The sequence below is a fragment of the Cavia porcellus genome, unplaced genomic scaffold (assembly GCF_034190915.1).
Source record: "Cavia porcellus strain 051 isolate PalLab524CR breed Dunkin Hartley unplaced genomic scaffold, mCavPor4.1 scaffold_5, whole genome shotgun sequence".
Classification (NCBI taxonomy): Eukaryota; Metazoa; Chordata; class Mammalia; order Rodentia; family Caviidae; genus Cavia; species Cavia porcellus.
The window spans coordinates 19,375,495-19,393,787 of NW_026947488.1; the positions used below are offsets into that span (position 1 = coordinate 19,375,495).

An 18,293-nucleotide genomic window follows, 5' to 3' on the forward strand; every position below is an offset into this window, starting at 1 on the left:
TGCGAGTTCAAGACCAGCCTAGGCTACAAAGTGAGCTCAAGGCCAGCCTGAACTGCATAGAGAGACCCTGTCTCAAAAAGACAAAAAAAAAAAAATGCCACAACTTTATCTATTTCTCAGTTGATGGATACCTAGGTTGTTTACAAGATCTGGCTATTACAATTCTGCTCCTATAAACATGGGTGCACATATATCACTGTGGTATGATGTTTTCAGTTCTTCTGGGAATATGCCTAGAAGTAGAATATCTGGAACAAATGGACTTCCAATCCCAGCTTTTTGAGGAATCTCCAGAGTGACCTCCACAGTGGTTGCACCAGTCTACACTCCCACCAACAGTGCAGGAGAGTTCCTTTTCCCCCACATCCTCTCCAGCATTTTTGTTGGTAGTTTTCTTTATCCTGGTCATTCTTTCTGGTGTGAGATGGAATCTTAGTGTGGTTTTAATTTGTATTTCTCTAATGATTAATGATGATGAACATTTTTTTCATGTATTTATTTACCATTTGTATTTCTTCATCTGAGAACTGTGAATTAACCTTGGATACCCATTTTTGGATCAGGTCTTTGAATTTTGGGGGTCTGATTTTTTTAATTCTTTATATGTTCTATACAGAAGTCCCTTGTCTAAGGGACAGTTCACTAAGATTTTTTTCCCAATTTGTGGTTTTCTTTTCACTATTCTGGAGATTTCTTTCAACATGCAGAAACTCTTTAATCAGATGTGATCCCAATCATTGATACTGGAAAGTATTTCCCATGAGATTTGATTCTTGTTAATGAATTCTCTACCTACCCCTATGTCTTCAAGATTCTTGCCTACTTTGTCTTCCAACAGATTTAGTATTTCTGTTTTAATATTTAGATCTTTGATCCATTTTGACTTTAGTTTAGTACATAGTGATAGGTATGGGTCTAGTTTTAGTTTTTGGCAGATGGACAGCCAATTCCAATTTTTCCATCACATTTATTAAAGAGACTGTCGTTCTTTCAGTGAACATGTTTGGCCCCTTTATCAAAAGATAAGGTGGTTGAGTGTGTTTGTAGTTGTGGTTGTATCTTCTAATCTATTCCATTGATCTTCAGATTGGTTTTTATTACAGTACCATGTTGATTTTATTACAGTATCTTTGTAGTATAACTTCAAGTCAGGGATTGTGATGCCTCCTGCCTTGCCTTTGCTGCTTAGAACTGTCCTTGCTGTTCAGGTCTCTTCAGGTTCCAGATGAATTTTAGGAGTGATTTTGCTAGATCTATGAGGTGTGTTAATGGTATTTTCATTGGGATTGCATTGAATCTATACAACAATTTTGGGAGGATAACCTTTTCACAATATTTATTCTTCCTACCCATGAACAAGGGATGTCTTTCCATTTTCTGAGACCCTCTTTGATTTCTTTTTCAGGGTATTATAATTTTCCCTGAATAGATATTCACTTCTTTCATTAGATTAATTCATAAGTATTTCATTTTGGGGGGATGCTAGTACGAAGGGTGTGGCTTCTTTTATTTCTTTCTGAGTGATTTTTTTTGTTAGTTTATAGGAATGTTATTGATTTTTGAGTGTTGACTTTGTATCCAGCTACATTGCTGAATTTATTATATCTAGGAGTCTTTCAATGGAATTTTGGGGTCTTCTATGTAGAGTATCACATCATGTGCAAATAATGATAATTTAACTTCCTCTTTTCCTATCTTTGCCCCTTTTATTTCTCTCTCTTGTCTAATTTCACTGGATAGTATTTCCAGTCACTATGTTGAATAGGAGTGGTGATAAGGGACATCCTTGTCTTGTGCCTGATTTTAAGGTAAAGGCTTTCAGTTTTTGGCCATTTAATATGATGCTGGATGTTGGTTTGTCATAGATGGCCTTAATCATATTGAGGAAAAGACCATCTATTCCAATTCTCTGTAAGGTTCTTATCATGAATGAATCTTGGACCTTCTCAAAAGCTTTTTCTGCATCTATAGAAATGATCATGTGATTCTTACTTTTGGCTCTATTGATATGGTGGATTACATTTATTGATTTACATATGTTGAACCATCCCTGCATGCCTGGGATGAATCCCACTTGGTCATGGTGTATCATCTTTTTGTTTTTTTTGTTTGTTTGTTTCGTTTTGTTTTGTTTTGTTTTTGGTGCCGAAACCCAGGGTTGAACTGTATCATCTTTTTGATGATTTGCTGCATCCTGTTTACCAATATTTTATTGAGAATTTTTGCATCTATTTTCATTAGGGAGATTGGCCTGTAGTTCTCCTTTTTAGTTGGGTCTTTCTCAGGTTTTGGTATTAGAGTAATATTTGCTTCCATGAATGACTTAGGAAGAATTGCTTCCCTTTCGATTTCATTGAAGAATTTGCGGAGTGTTGGCATTAAGTCTTCTTTGTATTTCTTGTAGAATTCCACAGTGAATCTGTCTGGACCTAGGCTCTTCTTTGTTGGTAAGGACTTATATTTTCAATTTCATTAACAGAAATCAGGTTACTCAGCAATTTTACATCGTCTTGACCCAGCTTTGGCACTTCATATGTTTCTAGGAATCTGTCCATTTCTTCTGTGTTATAGAACCTATGAGAGTAGAGGTTTTTGAAATAGATGTTGATGATCTTGTATATTTCCACAGAGTCTGTACTGATTTCACCTTTTTCATTCCTTATTGCATGAATTTGAGTTTCTTCTTTCCTTTTTAAGATAAGGTTGGCTAGGGGCTTATCGATTTTATTTATTCTTTCAAAGAACCAACTCTTTGATTCATTGATTCTTTGAATTGTTTTCTTAGTCTCTAATGCATTAATTTTTTCTCTGATCTTTATAATTTCCTCCATTCTTGTGGCTTTGGGCTGGACTTGCTCTTCTTTTTCTAGATGTCTGACTGTAGCATCACGTTGTTTTTTTGTGTGTTCATTCTGTTTTTCTGATGGGGGAACTCAGTGCAATAAATTTTCCTCTGAGGACTGCTTTCACTGTATCTCACAGATTCTGATAAGTTGTATTTGTATTTTTGTTTGCTTGTAGGTATTGTTTAATTTCTTCTTTAATTTTGTCTGTGACTCACTAATTGGTCAAGAGGGTATTATTCAATTTCCATGTGTTTGTGGGGTTTTTAAGTTTCTTTTATCATTAATTTCTAGTTTCATGGTACTATAATCCGATAACATACATGGGATAATTTCAATTCTTTTGTATTTCCTTAAGTATGTTCTGTGGGCTAGAATATTGGAATATGGTCTGTATAATGTTCTGTGGGCTAGAATATGGTCTATAGAATATTTTAGAGAATGTCCCATGCATTGCTGAGAAGAATGTATATTCTGATGTTGTTGGATGGAACACTGTACACGTCTATCAAGTTCATTTTTTCAAAGGTGTGATTCAGTTCTGATTTTGTTTTCTAATTTTCTGTCTGGTTGATCTGTCCTTTTGTTTCAATGGCTTTCTTTTATTTTCAAAAGAAAAAAATAAAAACCATGATACACAATTTCAAAACAAGTTAACCTTTTAATGAACTATAAAATTTATGTATATATTTACACAAGATAGATAATTTTATTTTCATCATTTGTGGTATTTTGATATTTCATTTTGTATTTTCTTCAGAGAAGAGTTTTATTATTAATCTTCTTTTATTATTTTGTAAGTTTAAAGTGGTTTACAGAATTCCCAGTCCAAAAAAACACATTGTTCCAATAATATTTTTAATTAGTGACTTTAAAAATTGTGTGAGGTAGCTTTGCAGCCTGATTTTTTGTTTTTCTTTGTTTACTTCTGGCATACTGAAATTTCCCCTTTGGTAGTCTACCCTTAACTATCCTATTTCTGAAATAAGGCAAAGTGCCTTATTTTTACCTCAAAATGATACCAACTGAAGACTACCTCTTTGAATTACATATTCTTTCAAATTCTTTCCCTGAACTTTGTTTTGATTTTCCAGGAATTATTTTTAGCATTTTCACTTGAAGTCTTGACTTTGACTTTCTGGAGCCTCTTCAAGTACACTCTATTATCTTACCTCTTCTTTCTTCCAAATCCTTTTTTCCATATATCCTTTGCTATCCACAGAATGTTGCATTGAGAACCTGAGAGATATTTATCTGTATGAGATTATTATTTTACCAGTAGGACCAATAGGTTTTGAGACTTATCTGCGTATTACTTACGCTGAAATTGTGGACTTTGTTTAATTGATTGATGGATGCTTCATTTTACTTTCCTGTGTCATTTCTGAACAGGTCATGACACTTTTTAATATTCGCATTTGCAAATTGTTTCAGCTACTCAGAGCCAACAGGAACTGATTGCCAATTTCATTATGGGAGGTGATGGAATTCAAAGAGTCAATGATGACTCATGAGGTTTTTTTTTTTAATCTACTGAATAGATGATGCTGACATTTAACTAAATAAAGAAAACTGATAGTGGATAAAGCTTGGAATAGACATGAGAAAGAAGAAATAATTCTTTTGGAAGTTTGTGAGTTTGTGAATATTTAAAGTAGACATAGAGATATATAAACCTGATCTTAGGGTTACTAATGTTAGAAATAGGTATTTGGGAGGCATGATGACTATTCAGAGCCTTTCAACTTACTGTAATCTCTCAATAAGAAAGTTAAAATACAGGTGATAAAAAAGGGCATAAAACTAAAACACAAGTCACACCAAAGTTTGGTAGTCAAGCAAAAGACAAATACATAGTCAAATTAAACAAAGCAAAGAAAAGCAAAATATAAAGAATATATGCATATATAGAGGTACAAGAAAACCCTGGAAAGTAGAATAACAACAAAGATCAAGAGGAGAAAATGGGTCAAGGAAAAGACTTGTCCTTTGAAGCTGATGTTGATGAGAGATTACAGAAGATGGAGTTAGAGAAGCAACTGGTAGAACTGACCATGTAAAAGTCTTCTTTGGCCTTGATGACTGCAATCAGACTGAAGGAAGAGAAGAGAGATCAGATGAGACAGTGGAGTCCCCACCTAGGGCAAGAACCTTGTAAAAGAAGATCTCCAAGCATGAGTTTGGTCTAAGTTTTCTAGAGGGCCTATCACGGTACAGCACTTGGGAGCTTCCCTGCTCGGAGTCGGACCCAGAACTCTGGCTACTGCCTGAAGTGGAGGTTAATGCTGTCCAGGTAGATCTCACAAGGAGGTGGTGAACACTTGTCCATCAGACTCAGGACAAGCTGAGGTATGCATCCAGAAGGTAAGTGATGCTTGAGTCCCGGCTGTAGGTTAGTTAGACTACACCACCACCTCCCCACTGACTAGTTTGTATTGTGTACTAAGTCCATTCTTTATACAACAGCCTCTACATTTTAAATATATAAATCCGAAATTTATATTCTCCCTGCTTAAATAACTCTTTGATAGTTCCTTCTCACTCTTAAGATACAGACCAAAGCATTACAGTTGAAGTCTCTACCAGGCTTGTTTCTCTAGCTTTAACTTACATCATGGCCCAAGTATTTCATTATGATCATACTAGGTTTCTTTATGTCTTCATAGAACCAGACATTTCCAACTTCTGGGTCTTTTAATATCTTTTTCTGAGTCTGGGACAACCTTCTTTGACACTTCATATGTCAGCTCCTACTTCTCTTCCAGGTGTCAGGTAAAATAGTCCTTCTCAAGGCATTAAAGCATCTCCTAAACATGATCTTTCTAACACATATACAGCACTTACCAATTCTTCTTCCTAGTGTTTAGTGCAACTTGTTATTAAACATTTATTTGTGAGAATATTCAGCTAATGTTTGTTTCCATCACAGGGCTACATGATCTGTGAGGAAAGGGAGTGTGTCTGTGTTGCTTAACCTTCTAATTGTAGTGCCCTGATTTGTTTGATACACAACGATCATTCAGTAAATATCTGTTGATTGACTGACAATAAAATAATGAACAAAGAATTATAAAGGCTATAACGATTGCCCCCTCCCCTGAATCTTTAAGTTAAAATATGCACCAAAGCAACTGGGAAAACTATGAGAAGACACCAGGGTGAGCGATAAGTTTCATCATATTAACCAAATAAATTTAGTCGTAGAACAGACATAGGCACAAGCTGAGACAAGACTTAGCATTTGAGAAAAAACTTTAGAAGAACTTGGCTTCATCAAATGGCCTTTTCTACCCCTTTTTCTACCCCTGTCATTTAAGTGATGGGGAAATTGATACACAGAGTGGGCCAGTGACTTAATATTGCACAAGTAGAAGCAAGTCTCAACAGAAGCACAAAAGTAAAGTTATGCTCCAAGGTGAAATACTTAGCATACCATGAGCAAGGTGAAGAGTGGAGGAAATTAAATTTTACTATCTCAAGATACATTACAGACCTATTAATAGGACACAGTGGAGACAGAGCAGAAAACACATGACTTTTCCCCTTCTGCAAAGCCTTATACAATGTGAACAACAGGGCTATTTCGTGCTTATTGGTCTAAGTGGGGACTCTGGACCCGTGTACGCTGATCAGACTCCTGAACAATAGAATTCTGAGTGTCCATCTCACCTCTAATTTGCTCGTTGACAATTTAATTCACCAGAAGGTCAGGAGAGTGACTTGGGACTTTGTTATTCTGTGCCTAATTCTAACCAACAATGACAAATTACTTACGGAACTAAAATTGTCAGGAATTTAGAACAGTGAACATGTCAGCGTCATGTTTGTGTCAGGAAGATTTAATCATAATCAGACATGCACTCTAGATTTACAGAGAACAGATTTTTTGAAGTGTAGAGTGGAAGAGATGGTGTTGAGAAACAGCATGTTTTTGTACATGTCTCTGAAGAAGAGATGTTTGTTGGGAGAGCTAGAAAGTTCTCACACACGATACAATGGACAAGAAGAGATAGTATCATAAAGCTCTGTAGCTACCCGAGATTCCCTTCAATGTAACTACATTTTGAAGAGAATGCATCCAAAGAAAGCAGGTTAGTGGCTACCTTTGTTGGAAAGAAATAACCAGAAGGAGTATGAAGGAGGGTTATTGATGTTTTGACCTGGGTGCTGGACAGAGGTAATGTTTATTTGGTGAAAAAATTTGCTAAACTGAGTGTACTTATTTGTATTTATGTTATAATGTAACAGTAAAATAATTAATAAAGGTTAACATGTTTTCTTCGGGACTTATTTTTTAATGATTAGATTTACTCATTAGTTGTAATAAAATAGTGATTTGATTTAATAATTTTTATGCATGCCATTTCATTGTTATTGTATAGACATTGAAATCATTTTTTCTTTAAAATAGTCCATTGTGTAGAGAAACCACAACTTTGCTTTTATGCTTATATGGTTAGAAAAATATGTTGCTTCCAAATTTTTTATTACTTTAGTTTATTAGTACCTGTGTACATTACACAATGTTTATATTCCTTGTGGGAAGTTGGTTTGTGCACATAATACATATTCATTCCTTTCTCCATCTGCTTTCCATTTTTTTCCTTCCCCCTTCTTCTATCCCTTGATCCCTGTTGTGATCAGGGGTTGTGAGGAGAACAATTACAATCAAGTCATTCTGCTGACCTTCTGGTGAATTAAATTGTTAATTACAAATCACAATTATAATACTATTTTATGATGGTCATCTAGAGTGAAACGCAAGAAAGTGCAGGAAATCTGTCCACAAAACTAAAGACCTAGAAAATCCAGCTGAGGGCCTGTATCCCACAGCAATGTCCTGCATGAGTCCAGCTGAAGACCTAGGGCCCATGACAGTGTGTCGCATGAGTCCAACTGGAGATCTAGAGCTCATGACAAGGACTCACAGCAGTCCATTTTACATATATACTGGGAAGGCCTAGAGGTCAGTGGTGGAAGCTAGAAAGTCTATGCCAGCCGAGTGAAGGAGCTATGATGGTAGGTTGAGGGTTCTAGACTGGAGCCGAGAAATCACACTCAAAATAAGGACTAGGGCTTCCCTGAAAAGTACCACAGCCATCCTAAGCAACACAGAGGTCCTGAGGTCCTCCAACAATAACAGTCAAGTACATGCCAGAAAACCAGTGTGACAAGCTTCTCCTTGAGATTAAACAGCACACATTTTCCCCTCCAGAGCCAGGAAGTGATGCTCAGTGTAAGGACCAGAGTTTCCCCAAAGTGACCACAGCCACTCTCATCAATAAAGTCCTGAGCTCCTCTGATGATGATGGCCAAACTCATACTGGGAAGCTGGTGTCATGATGAGCTCCTCCAGGAGAACCAATGGCTCAAAAGAGCAACATTTAGGATAACCCACTACACCTTGCTCTTCTTCTCCACATCTCTCTTTACGCTGGCAACTTTCCTCAGATGGGCCATCTACACACAACACCATGCTGGTTTAATTCAGCTGGTGTTAAATTGGCCACCAGTTTTTAATCCATAACAATCCCATTTCTTTTTTTGTTAACATATTTTCAGTACATACTATTTACATTCCTTGTATGGAGTTGTTACACTTGTACAAAGAATATTCGAACCAACAAACCAACATTTTTTGAATACAATGTTCTTTGTTCATTTAAGGTTATTCACTGAGAATAAATTCTTAGTTGTAGAAAGATTCAATTGAATCTCTTTAAGCTTAGCTTGCTTGCAGTCAACTCTGTACTGGCAGTTGCAGCATCTGTGGCAATGGAGGGCTGACTTAAGGGACTTGAACATTTACATTTTGATATTCATGAGCGTTCTGGAACCCTTCTCCTTTGGACACCAAATGTCATTACATTTACTTTTTGTCATTATATTTATAAATTATTCCCTGCAATCTTGGTCATATCAAACCTGTACCCATCACTGTATTCAAAAATCATGGACAAACTGGCGAGTTTCCTAATATAGCATTTGCAGAACCTTATTTCTTTACTTTAGTATGGAGTTGGAGAGCCTCTAGACTCTCCGGTCTCTCACCTTTACCACTGTACACAAGGCTCAGAGACACGCAGAGGTGCGGCACCGCTATTCCCAGATCTCTTTCAGTTCTTTAGGTTTCACATTTTTCTTAACCATTTCAGCTTCTTTCAACCAAAGCACAGAAATGAAAGTCAACAAGAACTGAGGAACTTGTTCTCTCTCCAAAAACGAAGATCCAAAAACTAGTTTGCTCACTTTTATCATTGTCAGTTTTAACTTATTTGTGGCTCAAGCTTTACTAATGTCATATTTAGTAAATTGTCTTTTATTTTTTACATTCATGTTAAATCATTTGTCTTTCTTCATGTCTTTTGCATGTGTTCCTTTATAAAAATCTTTTTCATTAACAAACTGCATAGTTGAAATTTCTTTTGAATAGTTTATATAGTTGAATCATTCTTGGGGATACTTTTTAACATTTCTGAATTTTCTATTTTAGAAAATGAAACAATTATTCATTTTAAAAAGGACATTTTCTTATAAAAAAAAAAAGACAAGAAAACACTTGTTCCAAAGAACAAGTCATGCCAACCCAACCTTCTTTCTTTAAGAGGGTTCTTAAGATGAAATTAGAGAAATGCAGTAGACAAAGGATCAGGATCTGAAATGAATTTGACCTTATTCTCAAGCTATTATTATAGAAAAATACAAGGCACAAGCAGTTAAGCAATTGAGGAGATCTGAATGCTAACTACTCATTCAAGTGAGTAGTTAGCTCCAAGAGTCTGATGTTCAGATAAGTGTGAATCAGATGGAGGAGACTACTATACACCACAGTACCATGCTATTGGCATTTTCCACATTTCTACTTATATGGATGAAATTAAAGGCAAAAAAATATTTCCAAAACTTTGCATCTGATTTTCTCCCTAGAGAATATGATAATATTGTTGGAATGATATCACATATGAGCCTGCACTTGTACTAGGATGCTGGCTGTGTTACCAGAAACTCAGAAATACAAATCTAAAATAATGAGAGTCCATAAGATCGTTATAGGCTATGCTACACAAAAATTGTTGCTCCCTATTCCAGCCACTGTTCACTGAGAGGGATAAAGTGGAAGGTGTCTCAGGATGAGTAATCAGGATACCCCAAAAGATTTAAACTTTTAATTATATAAAGACTTGCTCTAGAATATTAATGAAACTGAAAACCATCTTTCAATAATCAGACATCTTCCTGCACAAGCAAGGGCAGATTTTCTATAAAATTTGAGGTCTAGAATCAAGACCATCGGGAATAATTATGGGGTTCATCTTGGGTTTACTACCAGTAATGGCTTCTACCATTCAGAAGTGCACATAGATGGAATAAACTCCAATATGAATACTACTGTTTTGTTCTCTACTCCTGAGTGCATGCATGGTTCCATTTCCCCACCTCAGTGAAATTGAGCAGAGCCATGCGACTTGTTCTAGTCAATGAAATTTAAGTAGAAGTGAAAGTGTGGCTTTTGAGTAAAGAATTTTGTTGTCAGAGCTTGACTCTTCCACTTTTTGCCCCTTTGTTAAAATGGAATTGCCAGCCTTGGTCTCTAAGTAATTACATTGATAATTGAATCCCTGACCCTGGCTCCGGTCCTTAGACCCAAACATTGGATGTGTAGTTTGACTAGAAAATAAATTCTTGCTGTTGTCTCTAGCCACTGAGGTTCTGGGTTTTGTTACTGTAACATACCCTTTTCTACCCTGATTAGCCCAAATGCCTTCAAGATGCAGTGGGTTACTTGTGAGTGACCAGCAACGCGATGAACACTGGATTCTTGAAAGATTCTTAGTTCGGGGCCTCACACCAATGCATTCTTTGCTCTTATTTTCATTGCTGCATTGCATTGACACTATTGCTGGGGATATAGTTAGTTCTCTGGAATGTTCACCTTGTCTATGGCCTCTGGGAAATGAATCCCAGTGAAGCTAAAATAATTTCCTTCCTACACACATTTCTGTAACTCTTCTAGATGCCCCCAAACAACACAGATTTTTGACTCCTGTTCACATGGGTAACAGCCAACAATGACTAGTAGTTTACGCAGCAAAGATGTAGTAACCACACACACACACACACACACATTTGTTATACAGGAATACTGTGAGGCCTATTAGAGATGTCAGGGCCATAGTGACTTTTTGAGAACAAACTTTGCAGATTAATTCTTACATGATTCATCTGGACTGGGCTCTTGCCAATCATCCCTTTAGTCTATGCATTCAGATGCCTCAGTGCTTGTGACTGTTCCCAAAGCAGGCCCTTGTTCTGTCCACACCTGAACAACTCACACCTGCAAACTACGACACACCTACTAAGTGTGCTGTTAAACTTTTGGGATACTTGGAAGTATCTGCTTTGTTGACAAAGTGGTTCTGTCTGGGAAAAAGATTTATAAAGTGGTGGTAGGTGACACGAAATGAACAGAATGATGTGTGTTCCAAGCCTGACATGGAAAGAGATGGAATCAAAAGGTGATCCTAATGGGGAAAAACGAAAAAGACAATTTTTAAATTACAATAACAATTTAAATTATAGTAATAATACATATGTGCATGAATGCAAATACATAAATATTATATATAATGTAACAGTCTTTTATAACTAACAACCAATTAACTGGTGTCTCCTTTTGTTGTTCACAGGAAACCAAAATCAACTGTGTTCGTCTTGCTACGAAAGGTAAGTTGGCATGACTTGTCTGTTTTTAATTGTTCTTCAGCAGTGTAAGGACTTTTTCCTCTGACTACACAATGAATGTTTAGGCAACAAAACCTAAAACCAAGGATAAAGAATTATTATTTTCATTGGGTTTAGACCATCCATCCTAAGTATATAATACTCTCACTATGCCTAAGGCATAAAAGCTTATAGCATATTTATTGGATGGATAGATAAATGAATAGATGCATGGATGCAGAGATGGGTGGATGCCTGGATAGACTGGTGGGTTAATCAGTGCAGTGAGGAATATAATTCACTCAAATATTATTATGGTGTATATTTTCATTGCATTTGGATCTATGCTTAAGTGCGTGTTTTTCTTGTAAGTATGTCTATTAGACCCATCATTTGAGTTTTGTGCTTTAGTCAATTGGTACATAGCTTTCAAATACGAGGTGATTAGTGTTAGTGCCTTTAATAATGAGAGAACAAACACTGCCTTGTTATGTAGCAGGCATTTTCAGCACTTATCGCCAAAAAATGAATGCAGCATTGTTCAGGCTCATCGCTTTTGTTTCCCTAATTATAATTGAATTGCCTGACTCTTTCAATTGGGACATGTTTCTGTTTATTACTCTTTTTAAAAAAAAAACAAAATCAATGAATGGTTTGTTATCATTTAACCTATTACAAGGTTGAATGGTTAGAAATCAGGTTTATCTTTTTGTTAGAGTATTGATATTTTTAACAGCAACTGCCTCCTACCTACACACACTAAAATTGAGTTCTATTCCCTTCATTTATTCACAGCATATATAGTTTCATTACAAAGATTTAAAAATTATACAAAAATATAGTTAGAAAGATATAAAAATTATAAATATAAATGACACATAATCATAGGACAAATACAGACAAATCAATGACTGAAGAAGTATGTATGCATATGTACGTGAATATGTGTGTGTGTGTGTGTGTATATATATATATATATATATATATATATATACATGCATAGTCATACAGAGGATAATACACATATAGATAAGTGGAGGGGGTGATTCAGACAAGGAGAGATGGGGCCAAAGAGAATAATCTACAGCTATTTGACAAAACATGCACTAAGACTTGTAACACATGCCTTGAAAGAAAATCAGCACAATGTATAGGTACCTAAGGGAAGATGAGGGAGGAAAGAGAAGACCCAGACACTAGGACTCACTATGATAAAAGTCACCCTGAATTCACATATGTCATAGAGGTCAGCATGTCCCTAACTTGTTTCCTCTCAGGATCTCGGGATACTGGGTGGAAAGAGAGAAAATATTTTTCCTGAGACCAGAATTGATGGCTTGCAGGCAAAAGTGACACAAATCACAGGCCTTGGAAGACTTTTCCAATGAAGAAAGCAGATAACGTAGAAGGAAGAGCGTCATCAATTGAGTATCACTAGGGCTCTAGATAGCAATCAGAATAGTTGGCGTCTGTGATACCCCACTTTAACAGACAGCTGGAGAGAGAAGTAAATATATCCAAACTCCTTCACCAAGAGGCCACTCCATTGCTCCCCCATACCTTCTGCCCTCTGGAAAAGGAAGAGGTCCATGCAATTGCTCTGCTTGCCTCCAGGTATGTGGGTCTATAACATTACCCTCCAGGGTGTTGACCCTTCTAACGGGTAATTTATTGGGTCCTGTTTTCTGACCTAAGAACTGCAACATGTGATATAATAAACACACACAGGGTCAAAGGGATAATATCTAAAATTATATTTTCCTGCAAGTTTCAGGACCACAGTCCTCAGAGGCGAATAGGCTCTCCATGCTGGCTCCTCCAGAGTTAATTGCTGATCTGCTGGAGAAAGGCATCGGCATGTACAGAATTATAGCAGAAAAGCGCCCCGCCTCTCCTGAGCATGAGTTTTGATGAATCATTAGATTTAAGTCTTCATTTTTTTTTTTTTTTGAGACAGGGTCTTGTTGTGTAGTCTAGACTAGCCTTGAGTTCACTATGTAGCTCAACCCAACCTTGAAATTCACAACAATCCTCCTGCCTCAGCCTCCTAAGTCTGGTATTTCAGGTGTGCACCAGCATGCCCAGCTCCAGTCTCCCTTTAAGAGTGTGTGTACAGGCAAAGCGTGGATGCGTGAAAAGCTAGGAATAAATGAATGGATGAGTATGAATACCCTGCTGGTCAAGCCCAGGCAGGGCTCTGCAGAGTCATCTCTGTCACATAGCACTGAAGATTCCAAGAGACCACATCCGGGGGATCCCATTCAGGACAGAGAGTTAAGCAGTTCAGAATGGAAGCCTATCATCATTCAGGGAATCACCTTCTGTCAGCCTCACACCAGATAATCAGGCCTAGGGAATGCAAAGGTAGGACAAAGGGTGTTTGATCAATGTCTGCTCCATGCCAGTCTCTATACTTGGGGCCAAATAAAAGCAAATGACATCTAGATTCATGTGTCACCCAAAAGGGGTTGAATGAAGGATTGAAAGGCAAAGATCAATATTTGACCCACTTCATCCTTTTTTGACAACCTGGATCAAATTTCTTCATGGTGGATTTGCTGAAAATATCATTTCTCTGGACAGAGGAAAATTCAATACTGAGGCTGAAGAGTTACATGAAGTCCCAGAGATAGGTCAGTGGTCCATGCCCACACCCTTCCACCCCTCTGTCACTATGGAACCCTCCTTGTCATCCGGATCCTGAGACTGAGCACATGTCAGACGCAAGTCTGGTGATGATGCAACTCACTGCTGCCAGAGCACTGCCAGTGTCTGTGGTTGCTGTATAGGTCCCATAGCTGGATTGACCCCAAATCCAGTGCCTCTTATTTGAGATATATGCCAGGGGCATTGGTGTTTGATTCTAACCATTATCATTTTGTGATGTCACTCAGGCTCCAATTCAGTACTGCCCAGTTTGGAGGCAAAGCAAGAGACCTGTATTACCTTCTTGTGGATGCTCTAGCAAAGTCCTAAAAACTGGAGATTTAACAAAAATATATTGTTTCACTGATCTGGAGGTCAAAAGTCTGAAATTAGGATGTCTGCAGTTTGGCTTCTGGGGACTATGAGGAAGACTGTTCCGTGCATTTGTCTTAATTACTAGTGGTTTGCTAGTGATCCCTGGTGTCCCTTGGATGTATAAATGTCACCCAGTTCTTTGCATTATTTTGACCTGGCATTCTCCTGGTATATGTATTCAGGTCAAAATTTCCACTTTTATAAATGTAATGATCATCTTGGAATAGAAGTCCACACTACTCCAATATGATTTATCCTTACTTAACTAATGATATCTCTAAAGATCTGCTACAAGTTAGTCATATGCTAAGGTGCTGGGACTTAGAACTTCAACATAAGAATTTGGAAGTTGGAGTTAAACAAATATGGCACATAATTAGACCCGTGTAGATATGGGTAATGTTCATGCTTTTGCCAGTGTAGTCTGTGTATTCCCTGGTCACACCATCATCCTGGTAGATGTTATGAATATATAAAAACTGGCCTCTATCAAAGAGGACCCTAGAGTAGGTTGGGGTTCAGATTTAACCCTGCTCATGACAGACGCTCTGTAAGGCGATCTTACATAGGAAACTACATGAACCATGGACATGGCTATGGGCAGTTCTGGGCAGCAAAACATGGGCAGCCTCATCCTAGAAGAAGAGCCCCTAGGAACCCTGCTTCATCTTAACCAACCACGAACTACTCAGCCAGTTGCGGTGGCAGGACATCTCTGGCACAAAGCTGGCCCTGAAAAAATACTTGCTGAAATAAGTAAGTGCATTTGGACTCAATATCTCACTAAGCAATGAGGCTCAGGAACCAGAAGGGTCTCTCCAGCCTCCTGAAAATGGGCCATACCAAATTTACAACGATCTTCATTTACCTATTCACAAAATATTTCTGAACATACTTTCTGCTACCAATCTGCTGATAAACCTGCTCTTTGCAGAACAAGAACCCTGACTTGTCGAGCTCTGGGGTGGATACCCACACCATGTCTAATTTCATGTTCTAATAATGTAACAACTGGCTCTCCAAAACCTCTGCACTGTTCACAGCTGGGTCTAGCAAACTGAGTAAGATGACACAAGCCAGTCTCAGTGTTCAGGGCCTCTACTTCCTTGTTTGATGTAGGCATCAAATGACACCAGTAAAAGTATTTTGTTGACAGCAAAGTGTTTTAGAGGAAGAATGATCATTATTGATAACTATTGTTTATTTCATGTAATTAGTATGCTTATTGAACTTCTATATTCAGGACCCTTTACAGGAACTGGGAATTCCATAGTGAACCAGTAGGCATAGCTCCTGTCTTCAAGGAGTTTAGTATGAACACAGACATGAAGTGAACAGAGGTGAAGTTTAAATTGTGACCAGTGCCTCTAAAAAGAAGCAAAATGTACTGGGTGGGAGTGAGTTGTCAGAGCCACAGGCAGTAATGGCCAGTATGTGTTCCCAGACCATCACCTGCTCCTCCTGGACTAGGAAAGTGCAGTATTGAAGACTTTATGCCTCCTCATCACATCACTGTCTTTTTTCAACTAACACAGTGAGAGCAACAGTGGGATGCAAGAGTTCAGTAGATAAAGGACCTCAAGCTGTAGGAGGAGGCACAACCTTAGCCCAAGCCTCACCTGAAGAACCAGTCCTCTGTATTTGCATCAGATATACTGAGTGGATTAACATTACCCCACAGAGCAGTATTTATTTATGCAGCTGGGACAAAACCAGAAATCAAGAGCCTAGACATGGTGTCATGGTGCAACAGTTTGATATTTGCTTGAAGTAGGGTTGATCCTGGGGTTAAGATAGACTCATTTCAAAAACCCCTGAACACAGTGGTTTTCACCAATGAGGGGGTTATAGCCAGCACCTCAATTTTATGTTCGTGTTTACCTTGTTCCTAAGTCAATGGTTGGCTTTTACTAACCTAAGAGATTTAGAGCACTCAAAATTGGGGTCCATCCACAGTGGAAAAGTGAAATTTATGAATGGATAAATAAAGATGAAGAGGTCTAAAGATTAGGTTCCCTAGAAGCAGAACCTGAGGCAAGGATTTGGGGAAAAATGGATATATAGAGGAAGAACTCTCACAAGAAATCTGTGAGAGGGAAAGAGGAAAAGTGGAAAGAGAGAGAGAGAGAGAGAGAGAGAGAGAGAGAGAGAGAGAGAGAGAGAGAGAGGTTGAACACGGATTGGGAGAAGCTGAGCAAGATTCTCACTTCAGCTGAAGTCAAACATGGAATAGGTCTGGAGGATAAAGATCTCACACATTGTCCTGGCTTGAAGTGAGAAGACCAAGATTTTTACTCATTTCCTTGTCAGTCAATCTTTGGCACTTCTTCTTTGCTCTGTCCTCCATCCCAATCTGTCAGGTGGTTGGAGAGGAAGTGGCACTCCAAGCCCTAATCAAATACAAGAAGAAAGTCACAAGTGTGAGCCCTTAACCACAGGCCCATGGTGCAAGAGTCTGAAAGGAGCAGCTGGATGTGAAATCAACAGCCTTACCTGCTGCATCTATGTGCTTCAAGGCTCCTAGTGTAGAGGATGAATTACACCTTGGGTTGAGGGTAGCAGAATGCTAATGGAATTGCCTCAAGTCCAAGCGCTACCACCCTTTGCACGGCCTTCCTAAGCCCTGGAAATAGATATATTCAATGGTCTAGAAAGAAAATGCATGCCCTGAATAAAAATTAAGTTTTGTTCTATAAACAAAATTATTACTCAAACTTTAAAGGGCAGACAGTAAAAAAATTAAGGGACAAAAGAATCAATTTAAAAATTAGGTTTTCTTTTGCAGTTAAAACAGGAGCTATGAGGAAGGCCAGTAAGGGAGGGGCAGTTAGGACCCTTAGATAGTGTTTGTCCTACTTTTGGAAGATGAGGGATGGGCTCAATCTGCAAAGAAGATACTCAGGAGTGATCCTTGAGAAAATGGGGCACGTGAAAACTTGGGGTGAGGAGTTAGACATCAGAGGTTCTGCAACCTGTAGAGGAGATATAGCAACCCATCTCAGAGAACATCATTTCATCTAGTGGAAGCCACCCCAGGCTGCAGCTGCTGGAGATGCCCATGAATCTCAGTTCACATCCTTCTGGGTGGAACACAGCCGTCACCAGGAACTTCTTTCTGATCCAGTTACCTAAGTCTAAGACCACACTACTCAGCTCCTTTTTGGGAAACTGATGGCAAGTCTTCTGTAAGATCCTTCACCCACTGATTCTTCTATTGTCTTCCACATGTCCTTCTCTTCACTTTCCTGTTTTATCTCACCCGTATCCATAACCCTACCCCTGCTAATCTTTCCTGTATTATGTGACCCTGCTCACCCTCTAGCCTCACAGAACTTCTCTCCTCTTATTCATTAAATTCCAGCATAGTGGTATAGTAGAAATACTTCAACTACATTAATTTCTTCCAACCTAAGGCCTTTATCATCCCTAAATGCTCTGGCTAGCAAGTACATCTACTTACTAGATAAACCTCAGGATGTGACCTAAGCCTCACTTTCTATGAAACACTATTCTGATCTCCAATCTAATATGTATCCCAAACTTTTTGATTCTGAATATATACCTTGTACTTTTTCTTTATAGCATGCATCTCAATTTGAAAACATGGATTTCTTATCTATATGTTTAGTGTTTATCACCTGCTAGATTCTGACATGAGTACAAGCACTGTTCCTATTTCAAACCCTGTGATATGCCCAGGTTTTTGCA

At 38.1% G+C, this 18,293-nt stretch overlaps 1 protein-coding gene across 14 annotated transcripts in view; it reads left to right on the top strand.

The window, feature by feature from the left end:
- The window catches only part of Ptprt (protein tyrosine phosphatase receptor type T), a 1,059,888-nt gene that overhangs the window by 856,799 nt on the left and 184,796 nt on the right, over positions 1-18,293 (top strand). For all 14 annotated transcript variants that reach the window (XM_063248334.1, XM_063248323.1, XM_063248321.1 and 11 more), the window contains one exon: positions 11,531-11,567. In XM_063248334.1, coding sequence (XP_063104404.1) covers positions 11,531-11,567 — 37 coding nt within the window. The remainder of the gene's footprint in view (positions 1-11,530; positions 11,568-18,293) is intronic.